The 13,690-nt window shown below is 44.1% G+C and overlaps 1 protein-coding gene across 10 annotated transcripts in view; it reads right to left on the reverse strand.

Annotated features, from left to right (window-relative positions):
* Positions 1 to 13,690, reverse strand: part of SPECC1L (sperm antigen with calponin homology and coiled-coil domains 1 like) — a 125,335-nt gene that overhangs the window by 34,112 nt on the left and 77,533 nt on the right. For all 10 annotated transcript variants that reach the window (XM_029216716.1, XM_029216745.1, XM_029216790.1 and 7 more), the window contains 3 exons: positions 10,323 to 10,406; positions 7,716 to 7,872; positions 5,440 to 5,542 (listed from right to left, as the gene is read on the reverse strand). In XM_029216716.1, the coding sequence (XP_029072549.1) occupies positions 5,440 to 5,542; positions 7,716 to 7,872; positions 10,323 to 10,406 (344 nt within the window). The remainder of the gene's footprint in view (positions 1 to 5,439; positions 5,543 to 7,715; positions 7,873 to 10,322; positions 10,407 to 13,690) is intronic.

The raw sequence follows: 13,690 nt of genomic DNA on the forward strand, positions 1-13,690 counted from the left end.
GAGAAGCATCTTAAAGAGAAATAACCAGATCACAATTTCAAACCACTTTGGCAACCAAGTAAAAGACAGCCAGGAGGGTGAGAAAATTACTTATGTCCATGCAAAGCCTTCATACGCAGTGTGCACAGCAGCATCATATGTACCGGCCACGACGACCAGACGGCGTCAGCAGATGATGGGATGACAACAGGTGGTCCACAAGGTGGAATACTGTTCAGTCGTAAAAGGAGTGACACGTGGAGAACATGCTACAACACGGTTGAACCGTGAAAACATTATGCTCAATGAAAGAGGCAGCCACAGAGGACCACACGCTGTGTAATTCCAGTGCCATGACATGCCCAGAACAGGCACGTCTATGGAGACAGGAAGTAGATCCGTGGCTGCCTACAGCAAATGGGGAGGGACTGCTAACAGGTACAAGGTTTCTTTTCAGATTGATGAAAATTCTCTAAAACTAATTGTGGTGATGGCTCCACAACTCTGTGAAGACACTAAAATGTACATTTTTAAACGGGTGAACTGCGCCTTATGTGAAGTACAGCCAGATAAAAAATGATGTTAAAGAAAAAGATGTAAAGGGCTGGGCAATACTGATTTATGCTCGAGACTTCAGTCCTCGATCAAATTAGGAGCCATAGCATTGATGTTCTTGCCACTTTGCGAAGCTGAGAGCATCAGTTTTACCCCCACTTTCAGGTATGGAGGACTGAAGTCTTTTAGGATGGAGTGTTATGTCTGGCATCTTTCACTTCGCATAATATTTTTAAGATTCATCCACGTTGTAGCATGTATCAAAAACTTCTAATCCATGAACAAAGGATCTTTCCGTTTACTTAGATTTTAATTTCTTTCATAATGTTTGTAGTTTCCAGTGTACAAGCCTTGTACCCCCTTGGTTAAATTTATTTCTAAGTCTTTTATTCTTTTTTTAAATTTTTATTTTATATTGGAGTATAGTTGATTAACAATGTTGTGTTAGTTCCAGGTGTAAAGTGATTCAGGTATACATATACATGTACCTATTCTTTTTCAAATTGTTTTCCCATTTAGCTTATTACAGAATATTGAGCAGGGGTCCCTGTGCTATACAGTAGGTCCTTGCTGGTTATCTATTTTAAATATAGCAGTGTTTACATGTCAATCCCAAACTCCCAGTCTATCTCTCCCTCCCACCCTTCCCCCCGGTAACGTAGGTTTGTTTTCTAAGTCTGTGAGTCTGTTTGTGTTTTGTTAACGTAGGTTTGTTTTCTAAGTCTGTGAGTCTGTTTGTGTTTTGTTAACGTAGGTTTGTTTTCTAAGTCTGTGAGTCTGTTTCTGTTTTGTAGTAAGTTCATTTGTATCATTTTTTAAGATTCCACATATAAGCGACACCATATATTTGTCTTTCTCTGACTTACTTCACTAAGTATGATAACCTCCAGGTCCATCCATGTTGCTGCAAACAGCATTATTTCACTCTTTTTAATGGCTGAGTAACATGCAAGTGTACATACGTACCACATCGTCTTTACCCACTCATTTGTTGATGGACACCTAGGTTGCCTCCATGTCTCAGCAACTGTAAACAGCGCTGCAATGAACACTGGGATGCATGTATCCTTTCGAACCATGCTTTTTTCCGGATATGTTATTATTATTATTTTTGGCCGCACCTCACAGAACACAGGATCTTAGAGTTCCCCCACCAGGGACCAGGGATCAAACCCATGCCCCCTGCAGTGGAAGTGAGGAGTCTTAACCACTGGACCACCAGGGAATTCCCCCGGATATATTATTCTTTATGAAGCTATTATAAATGGAAATGTTGTCTTAATTTCATTTTCAGAGTTTCATTGCTAGTATAGAGAAATTCAACTGATTTTTATATTGACCTTGTATCCTGTAACTCCGCTGGTTTGTTTAGCAGCTCCAAAGGTTTTTATGTGAATTCTTGAAGGTTTTCTAGATAGCAATCATGTCACCTGCAAACAGACAGTTTTACTTCTTCCTTTTCAATGCCTTTTTTTCTTTCTCTTGCCCAGCTGCCCTAGCGAGAACTTCCAATAAAATGTCAATAGAAATGGTGAGAGTGGGCATCCTTTCCTGTTCCTGATCTTGTGGGGCAAGCACCTAGTCTTTTACCATTAAGTACGATGGTAGCTGTGGGTTTTCACAGATACCCTTTATCAGGTTGAGAAAGTTCCCTTCTATTCCTAGTTTGTTGAGTGTTTTTTTTTATCATGAATGGGTTTTGAATTTTGTCAAACACTTTTTCTGCATCCACTGAGATGATTTTGTGGTTTTTCCCCTTTATTCCACAACATGGTATATTACTTTAATTTTCATATGTTGAACCAACTTTGCATTCCTGGGATAAATCCAACTTGGTCATGGTGCACAATTCCTTTTATTTGCTGCTGGATTCTGTTTGTCCGTATATTTTATTGAGGATTTTTGCATAAGAAATATTGGTCTGTAGTTTTCTTGTGATGTCTTTTTCTGGCTTTGTTATCAGGGTAATACTGGACTCACAGAATGAATTAGGAAATGTTCTCTATTCTATTTTTGGAAGAGTTTGAGAAAGACTGCTGTTAATTCTTCGTTTAAACGTTTGGTAGAATTTACCAGTGAAGCCATCAGGCCCTGGGCTATTCTTTGTTGAAAGTTTTTTGATCACTAATTCTGTTTCTTTAGTTGCTATACGTCTACTCAGATTTTCTTTCTTTCTTTTTTTAAATATATATATATTTTTTGATGTGGACCATTTTTAAAGTCTTTATTGAATTTTTTGGTTACAATATTGCTTCTGTTTTATGTTTTGTTTTTTTGGTGGCGAGGCATATGGGATCTTAGCTCCCTGATCAGGGATCGAAACCGTACCCCCTGTGCTGGAAGGTGAAGTCTTTAACCACTGGACCACCAGGGAAGTCCCAGATTTTCTTTCTTCTTGAGTTAATTTTTTTTAATTAATTAATTAATATTTTTGGCTGTATTGGGTCTTCGTTGCTGCGCACGTGCTTTCTCTAGTTGCGGCAAGTGGGGGCTACCTTCGTTGTGGTGCGCCGGTTTCTCATTTCAGTGGCTTCTCTTGTTGCAGAGCACGGGCTCTAGGCACGCGGGCTTCAGTAGTTGCAGTGCGTGGGCTCAGTAGTTGTGGCGCACGGGCTTAGTTGCTCCACGGCACATGGGATCTTCCAGACCAGGGCTCGAACCCGTGTCCCCTGCATTGGCACGCGGATTCTTAACCACTGTGCCACCAGGCAGGTCCTTGAGTTAATTTTTATAGTTTGTGTACTTTGAGGTATTTGTCAAATTCATCTACGTTAAACAATTTGTTGGTATACTGTTCACAGTATTCCCTTTTAATCCCTCTCATTTCTGTAAGGTCATTAGTAATGTCCTCTCCTTTATTCCTGATTCTAGTAATTTTAGTCTCCTCTTTTTTTTTTCCTTTGTCAATCTAGGTAAAGATCTGTAGATTTGCTGATCTTTTCAAAGAACAAACTTCTGGTGTCACTGATGTTCTCTACTGATTCTTCTATCTCCTTTATTTCTGCTCTGACCTTTATTACTTCCTTCCTCTGACTGCTTTAGGCTTAGTCTGCTCTTCTTTTTCTACTTTCTTCAGGTTGACGGTTAGATCATTGATTTGAGATTTTTCTTCTTCTTCTTCTTCTTTTTTTTTTATCTTTTGGCCACACCGCACAGCATGTGGGATCTTAGTACCCCGACCAGGGATCAAACCCACACCCCCTGCATTGGAAGAGCGGGGTCTTAACCACTGGACCACGAGGGAAGTCCTGAGATTCTTCTTCTTTATAAAGATAGGTGTTCACAGCTATAAATTTCCCTGAGAGCTGCTTTTCAGCACCTCCCATAGTTTTGTTATGTTATGTTGTGAATTTTCCTTCAGTTATTAATTTTTAATTTCATTCCATTGTGATCAGAAAAGACACTTTGTGCAATTTCAATCTTTTAAAATTGATGAAGATTTGTTTTATTACTCAACACACAGCCTATCCTGAATGTTCTACGTGCACCTGAGAAGAATACATACTTTGCTGTTGTTGGATAGAGTGTTCAACAGATCTCTCACAGGTCTAATTAGTATATAGTTCATGGTTCAAATCTTCTATGTCCTTGCTAGGTTTTTCTATCTAGCTATATCCCAATCATTTACTTTTTTTTTTTTTTTTTTTTGGCCTAAGCAATTATTTTATAAGTGTACAGTTCAGTGGCATTAAGTACATTCACATGGTTGTGTAACCATCACCAGAATCCATTGCCAGAACTTTCTTCATCTTGCAAACTGTAACTCTGTACCCTTTAAACAATAAATCCCCATCACCCCCTGCCCCCAGCCCCTGGCAACCACCATTCTACTTTCAGTCTCAATGAATGTGACTATTCTATGGAGTTTATATAAGTGGAGGCCTAAAATATTTGTACTTCTGTGTACGGCCCATTTCATTTAGCATAATGTCATGGAAGCAACCTAAATGTCCATCAACAGATGAATGGATAACGATGCGGTACATATATATGATAGAATACTACTCAGCCATAAAAAAGAATGAAATAATGCTATTTGCAGCAACATGGACATAGAGATTATCATATTAAGTGAAGTACGTCAGAGACAAGTATCATATGATATCACTTATGTGTGGAATCTAAAAAAATGATACAAATGAACTTATTTACAAAACAGAAACAGACTCACAGACAGAAAAACAAACTTACTGTTACCAGAGAGGATACTGTCTGTGTGTGTGTGTTGGGGTGGGGGGGATAAATTAGGAGTTTGGGATTAGCAGTTACTAACTACTATATATAAAATAGATAAACAACAAGGTCCTGCTACATAGCAAGGGGAACCATATTCAATGTCTCATAGTGACCTATAATAGAAAAGAATCTGAAAAAGAATAGAAATATATATATGTATAAATGAATCACTTTGTTATATACCTGAAACTAACACATCATAAATTAACTACACTTCAGTTTTTAAAAAAAGGTTAATAAAAAAAAGAGAGAGAGACTGACAGGGCAAGAAAGGAGAGGCTATAAAACAGTCCAGATGTGAAATGACAGGGCACAAAGACAGCCCAGTGGGAAGGGGAAAAAGCTAAGAGAAAACTTTAAACATATCAATGATAAGTAAAATCTTAATTTAAAGTAAAATAAATATATTTTCACTCTTAGTCCAGATGAGGCCTTAACAAAAGCAATTAACTGGGACTTAAATGATAAAGTGCTACAACAGCTGAACAAGAGTATTGTAAAGGTTAGCTACTCTGGAAAGGTAAGAAACTTATTTCATCCAAGGGATACTCTGCCACGTTCAGGGTAGACTTGGAACCCAGTGCAGGACTCGTCACTGCTCAGGTGAGCTGCACCGTCAGCACCTGGCGTGGCGGCTGCTCCCCTGGGACAAAAGAACCATGGGGCTACCTGATAGCCTTCGGTTTTCTTCTGACACCACTTCAGCAAGGCGTTCCTCTTGGATCCTCCATATTCTCTTGCCAATGCCGAGAGAGGGTCCTTCCTTTCTTCCCTGATAAGTGAAAATAAGGAACCCAAGTTGAAATATTTCTTATTTGAGCACCCTTCTAAACCAGAAATCCAACACAACAGAACATTTGAACAGAACAAACGCACACTCAGAGGCAACCAATGGCAAGATGTACCTTCACCCGTTGGATTTTTCCTGTCAATTTTTATGGGTCCCACAGACCCACCACCATCAGGGGGCTCTGCCATCTGTAGGGGGCTCTGCCATCTGTAGGGGGCTCTGCTCATTATCCACACGGAAACTGGCAAAGATTCAGCACCACTGCATCTTGGGTTCCTCATTTTCACTTAGGGAACAAAGGAAGGACCCTCTCTTGGCACAGCACCACTGTGCCAGGCCATGTGCGTGTGCGGGGCAGGGTGCAGTGAGCAACACAGAGACCCTGCCTCTCAAGGAACTTCAGAGTTTACTACAGGACAGACCAACTACAGAAGCTTGGGGGGAAAAAAAAATCAATGGCTATACCTTACTCATTTCTTAAAATTATATGGAGGGTACTTTAGGGCACTGTCGACTGCCTTGGAGGTAGAATAAATATCCTGCCCCAGACCAGACACTGAATCAAAAAAGGTTTTGTGATCACCCTGGTGATGGAGCAGGGGAGGCATACAACCCACTCCTCCAGTACCCAATCCTTCCTTCCAGAAACTATTCTAGAAGCAGAACAGAATACCAAGGAGCACTCTGTAAAACAACCTGTTCCTTGACAAGCAGCACGCTCTTAAAAGCCTGGTCTAATTTTTAGTGATGACTGCACAAGTGGAGATTCTAGCCCTACGACCCATACACTTAACAGTCCAGTAACTGTCCTAGAGGTTATGATGTTACAGGTGGCTTACTATTATTCTGTCCATATTCACCCTACAAAGTATGGTAGGAAATCAAAGAGCACACATGTAGAACTGAAGCTTTTCCAAGTGAGAGGTGCACTGAAACAGCACCAATTTTTATTTAGAACCAAAAGTAAAATATGAAAATATTTCAACTTGCAGTTAGACTGCTGTCTTGAAGAAATATACTTTTATGTTCGTGTACCTGCCCACCGATTGCTGCCCTGATTTAAAGGGTTCAAAGAAGTTTGTTATAACACCACTGATCACAGGAAATGAGAATGAAGATAAAGGTGAGGTATGTGAATGAAAACAAAAGGGCAAGCCAAAAGAAAAAAAAAAAACCTCTATTATGCTCAAAATAAAAGTAACTACTACAATCACTTGTGAAAGGTTTCCTCTAGTTCACACAGGCCATTTTGTTATAGAAACAGCTTAAAAAGCATCAAAGACGAGTAAAGTCTATGGGCACAATGAGAAGCTGCAGCAGAGAGCCTCCTAGAGCAGAGGCTGCTCTCCTGGAACATCTTCACTGTACGATAAGGAAGCTAAGGCCAGGAGACACCTCGTGGAGGCTCACAACTTCTAAGTGGGGCATCAGGAAGAGTGGGGGCCCTGCCCACCAGCGCGGACAGTGTGCTCCCCCGGGCTTGGCCAGGGCAGCCTGAGCTGCACTCCCCACTGCACCCGGCCTGCCTGACCCGCACTGAGTACGGGACCACTCTTCTAAGAGGTCGGTCCCCGAGAGGCTGGGTTTTATAAGTGAGCATATAATTTGAGTTTGAGACACCAAATATCCCACTTTTACTCAAACTTGTAAGTCAGTATACGGTAAAGTTCTGAAACCCACTTCCATCCCTCCTCCAGTTCGTGTTCAGCCCTCCTGCGCACTCACTGGAGTCACTGGTCCTGCCAGTAGCGCTCACCTTCCTCCCGGTCCCCCACCCTCAAGGCCTCGCTCGAGTTCCCCTCTTCCAGCCTCCTCAACACTCCATCCACACCCCGTTTTCACTAAACTTACTTTTGTACTCAGCTGTTCTCTACTTGAAAAAACCAAAACCAAAAAACCCCACAAAAAACAAAAACAAAAACACCAGCTGCTTGGGGAAAATAATTCTCTCTTTTACTTTGCTTTACTTTTTCACTTTCATATCATCTTTCCCAATTCTAGGCATAGAAGACTAGATCAGAAAACACTAAATAACATATAAAGAATGAAAATACATCAGTGCCCGAATGCCGTTACTTTATAACCTGATCATTTAATTTCAAAAGGCCAGGAACGGCAGGCATGAAATGCACCAATACTAACTACTGTCCTCTACCTTATCCGGCTTCGAGTGGTGGGGGTCACGGAGGCCGTGGGGGAGGAGGACAGGGACAGCTGTGGCGACGTGGCACCAATGGCCATGAGCGAGGCAGGAGACGCGCCCTCAGGTGCAGAGACATCTCGCTTCATCTCTTCACTGCTTCGTCTGGACACTGAGTGTAAGAAACAGCCATTATGCAATTTATAGCAAAAACATTTTAAGCTGAGTTCTTGAGACATCTTCTTCAGCAGGTCCCCAAAAGAGCAGAAATTATCATACAGGAGGAAAAACTAACATTCTCTTTAACTTACTGATAACTTGAAAGGATTTTTTTTTTTTTTCCATTCTAAAAAACTGTAGGGGGCTTCTCTGGTGGCGCAGTGGTTGAGAATCTGCCTGCCAATGCAGGGGACACGCGTTGGAGCCCTGGTCTGGGAAGATCCCACATGCCGCGGAGCAACTAGGCCTGTGAGCCACTACTGAGCCTACGCATCTGGAGCCTGTGCTCCGCAACAAGAGAGGCCACGATAGTGAGAGGCCCGCGCACCGCAATGAAGAGTGGGCCCCGCTTGCCACAACCAGAGAAAGCCCTCGCACAGAAACGAAGACCCAACACAGCCAAAAATAAAAATAAATTAAAACAAACAAAACAAAAAAAACTGTGAAAAAGGTACAGTTGTTGAAATATGCACAGAAGCCCACATTCCCTGAAGGCAAGGAGTGTGTCTCATCCACCCTCAACACTCAAAGCACCCACCTGGCCCACAGTGAGTCCCCCGCAAAGCTGCGTTCAACTACAAACATGACCAAAGCCAAAGGCTAACTAAAGCAACATTCACTCTCAACCAAAATCAACACAACCCTTCTGAACGTGGCCAAAAACACTGCTGAAGAGACAGAAAGGAAAGATGCTTTGTTACAGGGCCACACTTAATTCTGGGTCAAGATTTTTTTTTTTTTGGCTGCCTTGGGTCTTCATTGCTGCGCGTGGGCTCTCTCTAGTTGTGGTGAGCGGGGACTACTCTTTGTTGTGGTGCACGGGCTTCTCATTGCAATGGCTTCTCTTGTTGCAGAGCAAGGGCTCTAGGCGTGCGGGCTTCAGTAGTTGAGGCGCATGGGCTCAGTTGCTCCACGGCATGTGGGATCTTCCCGGAACAGGGATCGAACCCACGTCCCCTGCATTAGCAGGCAGATTCTTAACCACTGCGCCACCAGGGAAGTCCCAAGCCACGTTTTAAAAAACATGAATCAACAAAACAGAAAAGCAAAAGGTGTTGTGTCAAGTCAACTACCGAGAGATAAGAACAATCAGGAAAGTCCTATTTTGAAAGCGTAAGGCACTACGCCTTGTTGGAATTATGAAAGTCCTGAGAACTGGGAGGTGGAAGCAGCCATTGCAGCCGTTGAAAACGGAGCCACAACAGAAGCGGCTTTCTGGCCACGATGACGTGAGATGCGAGACAAGGCTCCTGACCTCAGAGTCCCTCACGTCAGATGATGCTGGAAGCGAGGGAGCCATTACTGCACCATCCCAGGCTGGCTGTAATGCAATCATGCCAAACACCAGTAATTTCCCCCGGATGACTGGAACTGCACCCTTTCATTGACTAAACTTCTCCTGATGATTTTAGGATAGCCACAGCAGACTATAACTCGGCAAAAGCTAAGAGGTGTGTTTAAAGATCGAGAGGAGACATGCTTTCTCCTATTACAAGATCTTATCAGAATGATCCACTTGCATATTTGACATAATTTTATAATTATTCTGCCTTTTCCTTTCCATGTCAGATCTCTGTATGCCTTAAATCGGCAGTTTCTTTTAAGTGGTATGCTAGGAAATTGGATGAGAACACCTTTGATAATTTTATAGCAAACAGAGGAAACAGACTGAGAAAGAATCAGAAGAACTCTGTTACAGGAAAAGGCTCTGGATCTGGGCTTTGGGGGTGGTGATTTTGGCTGGACTTCCCACTGATTTAAAGACCCAGCTAAGATGTACAAAAACTGTACTAACTTAAATCCACATACAAGTGGGACATTAACCATAGGAGGCAGGGTTATAGGAATCTTTCCTTTCCTGGTCCAATTTCTAGTTGAGCTATTAAGGGTTAAAAAAAAGGCCACAAGGGGAAAATAATATGAACACTGATAAACTGAAGAGTTAGCTCTAGGAGACCAAAAAAGTAAGGCCATCAAATTCATCATTGTAAAATGGCTATAACACTGGAAAAATCTGGCTTCTGGAGAATCTTTGGTGTGCTCTGAAATAACCCTTCAAAAACAGTCATGACACATCTTGTGATAAATATTTTAACCTTTCACAGCTACCCAACTTTGTATGAACCTATATTTTCAGTGTATCTTCTAACCCACTCTAGGCACTTAATGAATAATTGTTAAGTGAATGGAACTATCTAGCTCTTATTTTTTATTTTTGAAATCAGGGCCACGAAATGTGATTTCTATGAAATGTGTAAGATACAATAGGGGAAATTTAGAGTGAAAAACAATCAACTAAAGAGGCAACTAAGGTTAAATAAACCTAAAGAGAAAGTACTCGGTACCATCACTAAAACTTCTGGAAGAATCTTTTTAAAAGAAATTTCAGATAAAAAGTATTACCTGAGATGGTCTTGGCACTTTCCATGGCAGGTACTCTCGGCAGAGAAGCAGGTCGGCTGGTTGAAGATGTTCTTAGTAGATGCTCTGCACAGGGTGGAAAGCGTCACAGTAAAGAGACCTGACCCTGAATTTCAAGAGGCAAAGGCAGCAGGAAGGTGAGTTTTGCTCCCTTTGCCCCTGAGGCTCGTCTGTCCCTCCTTCCCATCCAGGGCACCTCAACGGCTCCTCACAGAGTCCCCTATACAAAACAACTCCCATAGACAAGGACCAAGGGAAAACATCTCATTCAACTTTTATTTCTAGGGATGAGACATGCAACACAGATGAACACTTCTAAACCACCGACTGCTACTTACCTCTGATGCAATTCAACCAAAATTCCAAGATCCCCCACTGCATCTAGGTCTAAAAGTACAAACTAAATCAAAGCCTTGCCCTGTGTGCCTACAGTTAGTGGAGGAGCCATACGTGTCTACAACCAGAGACAAGTCAGGATGGAAACCGGAATAAGAGAATGATAAAGCACTATCAAGCCACAAAGAGGGATTTCCCTGGTGGCACAGTGGTTAAGACTCTGCACTCCCAATGCAAGGGGCCCAGGTTCGATCCTTGGCCCGGGAACTAGATCCCACTTGCATGCCGCAACTAAGAGTTCACAACTAAGGAGCCGGCAAGCTGCAACTAAGACCCGGTTCAACCAACCAAATAAATAAATAAATAAAAAGATCTATCAAGCCACAGAGGTAGAAGCCATTTGCTTCGACTTCAGGCATCGGGAAGCCTTCAGCAGCATAATGACATGAATTAGTCTGTCAGATGGCTGGCTTCACTAATGGAGAACAGGGCTGGGGAACAGTATTCAGCCAGATGACATTCAGAGCAGAGGTAGAAGGACATTCAAGTTAGAGGACAATAAATCCCAGCATGGCTGAACCACGGGGCAGGGGGGGAACAGAGAGGGCAGCAGGGGGATAGCTCTAAAGCGGGGATATGGCTAACTGACAAGAGCCTCACTGCCTGGCATGTGGACTTCAGTCTGAGGGCAGCGAGGACCCTCAGGAGGGACACAACCAGATCCTGCCTCCCCGTCAAGGGCACAGCTCCGCCTGTTCTCGCTGAACACAGGCTGGGTTGGAGTCTCTGAAGTTCCCCGAGCCCTGGCACAGTGGTTCCCTTGCCCCCTCAGCCCGGCCAAATTCACCAGCCTTTGGGCCCAGTCTGACACCCCTTCCTCAGCACCTGCTCCCCAAAATGGGTGCCCCAGACACAGGCTGGCCTGCCTCTGACCTCGGTGACAAGCCCAGCGAGGCTGTCACCAGGCCAGGACAACAAGCAAGGAAGGCTGGATGTGTCCCGCCTGGTCCGGTGTGTCAGGGACATGTGATGGGGCTGGGCTAAGTGAAGACAGTTAGTCCTGTCTGAGAACAAACACACTGGACAGGGAAAGGCGGGATCAACCAGACACCAGTCAAACAGCCCCATCAGCACTTCGTTTTAAGAATTAACAATTTAAAAACTACTCCCTCTCAGAATATCATGATGTCAAAAGTAATGGCCTATCACAGTATCTTTCAAGGAGAGCACATCTTTCATGCCAAATGTGTTTTCTAAGCGTGTGAGGACTATGTGGTTGTGATCTCACAGCAGTCTGGAGGGAGGCTCCAGAAGACAGGACTCACACAGCCCATAGCCACTACGCCTTTCTTATCCTGAACCAACAAAGCCTCGGTGCAGAGCCCACCAGCAAGCATCGGTCAAAATTCTGAACTCTGTGGTGCTTGCACTCGTCTTCACAGGAAGAGCACATTATGCACAAAGACTGACAGACAAAGCAAAGTTCGTGGAACATGGCAAGAGTAGGAAATAGGAGTCAACATTTTACATTTAGTCCAAATGTCCACTTCACAGTTACGAGACCGGTCATGTCCCTGAAGCCTTCATCTCCCAAAGAACACAGCACATGAGGAAAGTGAGGACAGATTATAGAGACACACGGGTCAGAACAAGGAGGGTGCCAGCCGAGAGCAAGCGGGAGGCGCCCCATCTCCATCTCTGCCACTGGGCACATGGAAGGTGCGCGACTGAGGCACGGTGCACAGACCTGCCGCCCACCCGGTGCAGCCTGCTCTCACTGCATGTCTAAGGATCCAAATCCGTCTCAACTCAGTAGACAGTCCCTGGCACAGGCCTACGCTGCCCTTCTGAGAAGGTACAAAAAGGCACTGTTCGGAGGCACCTTCCAATGGGCACAGCGCTGCCTGCCGCTCCGGGTGGTGTTCTCACTGCTGCTTGCGACACCAGCCACGGAACGAGCACAGGCCCCTCTGCTGCTGCAGCAGCGGCTAGATTACAGCTTCACGTCAAACTGCCGGAGAATCCCTCTTTGGGAAATAAGATTAGTGTGTCACAATCAGACGTGGCAGGCAGAAGAGAGCTGACGTTACAGTAATCAGGTCTACTCTATTGCCATATGGAGCTATTCTTGTCTTTAATCCATTCATTAAACAAAAACCACTTGGGTGTCCATGACTTGCCAGGCACTGGGCATGATGCAAAGGTCAGAGAAAGGAGGAAAGAAGGCAGCAACTTGCCCTCCTGGAACTCAGAGTCTACAGCGGAAGCCAGACATTTAAAAAATCGCTGCGCGTGAGGGATGCAGGAAAGAAGCAGTACAAGGGGCTCTGGGAACACAGCAGGGGACGTGACCTGCTCTTGAGAGGAGGTCCGGAAAGGCCTCCTCGGGAAACGACATCTCAGTTAAGGCTAGAAGGATAATTAATAGCTTTTATACAGGCAAAGGAGAGCGTGTTCCCAGCACAGTGTTCAGCAGACACCAAAGAAAATCTAGGACAGCAGTGCTGTGAGGGCTGGCAAGGCTGGAAGGCCAAAGCAGGCCAGGCTGAAGAGTGTGGCCTTCACCCACTGGCAACATGGAGCCAGTGATGGTGTCTCGGGTGGACATCCTTCCAGCTGCAGGGGGTGGGAGGGCAACAGTGCATGCAGGGTGATGAGTTATACCCAGAGCAGAGAGCAGAGAGCCTGGACCCAGGTGGTACCGGGGAGATGGGAGAAGTACACAGATTCAAGGGCTCTTCAATGAGGCAGAATCAACAGACTTGCTGACCACCTGGAAATGGTGGAGATAGAAAGGAGGTTCCACATACAGAGATAAGAGAGAAGAAGGGGACTCTGGGAGGGAAAGAGATGAGGACACATGCAATTTGAGGACCCAATAAGATATCCAGGGAAAGATGTGGAGTGCAGGTTTGATCCCTGGTTGGGGAGCTAAGATTCCACATGTCTCGGGGCCAAAACACCAAAGCATAAAACGGAAGCAATATTGTAGCAAATAAAGACTTTAAAAATGG

This window comes from Monodon monoceros, unplaced genomic scaffold (genome assembly GCF_005190385.1).
Source record: "Monodon monoceros isolate NGI ecotype Baffin Bay Population unplaced genomic scaffold, NGI_Narwhal_1 Super_Scaffold_1, whole genome shotgun sequence".
In the NCBI taxonomy this organism is placed as follows: domain Eukaryota; kingdom Metazoa; phylum Chordata; class Mammalia; order Artiodactyla; family Monodontidae; genus Monodon; species Monodon monoceros.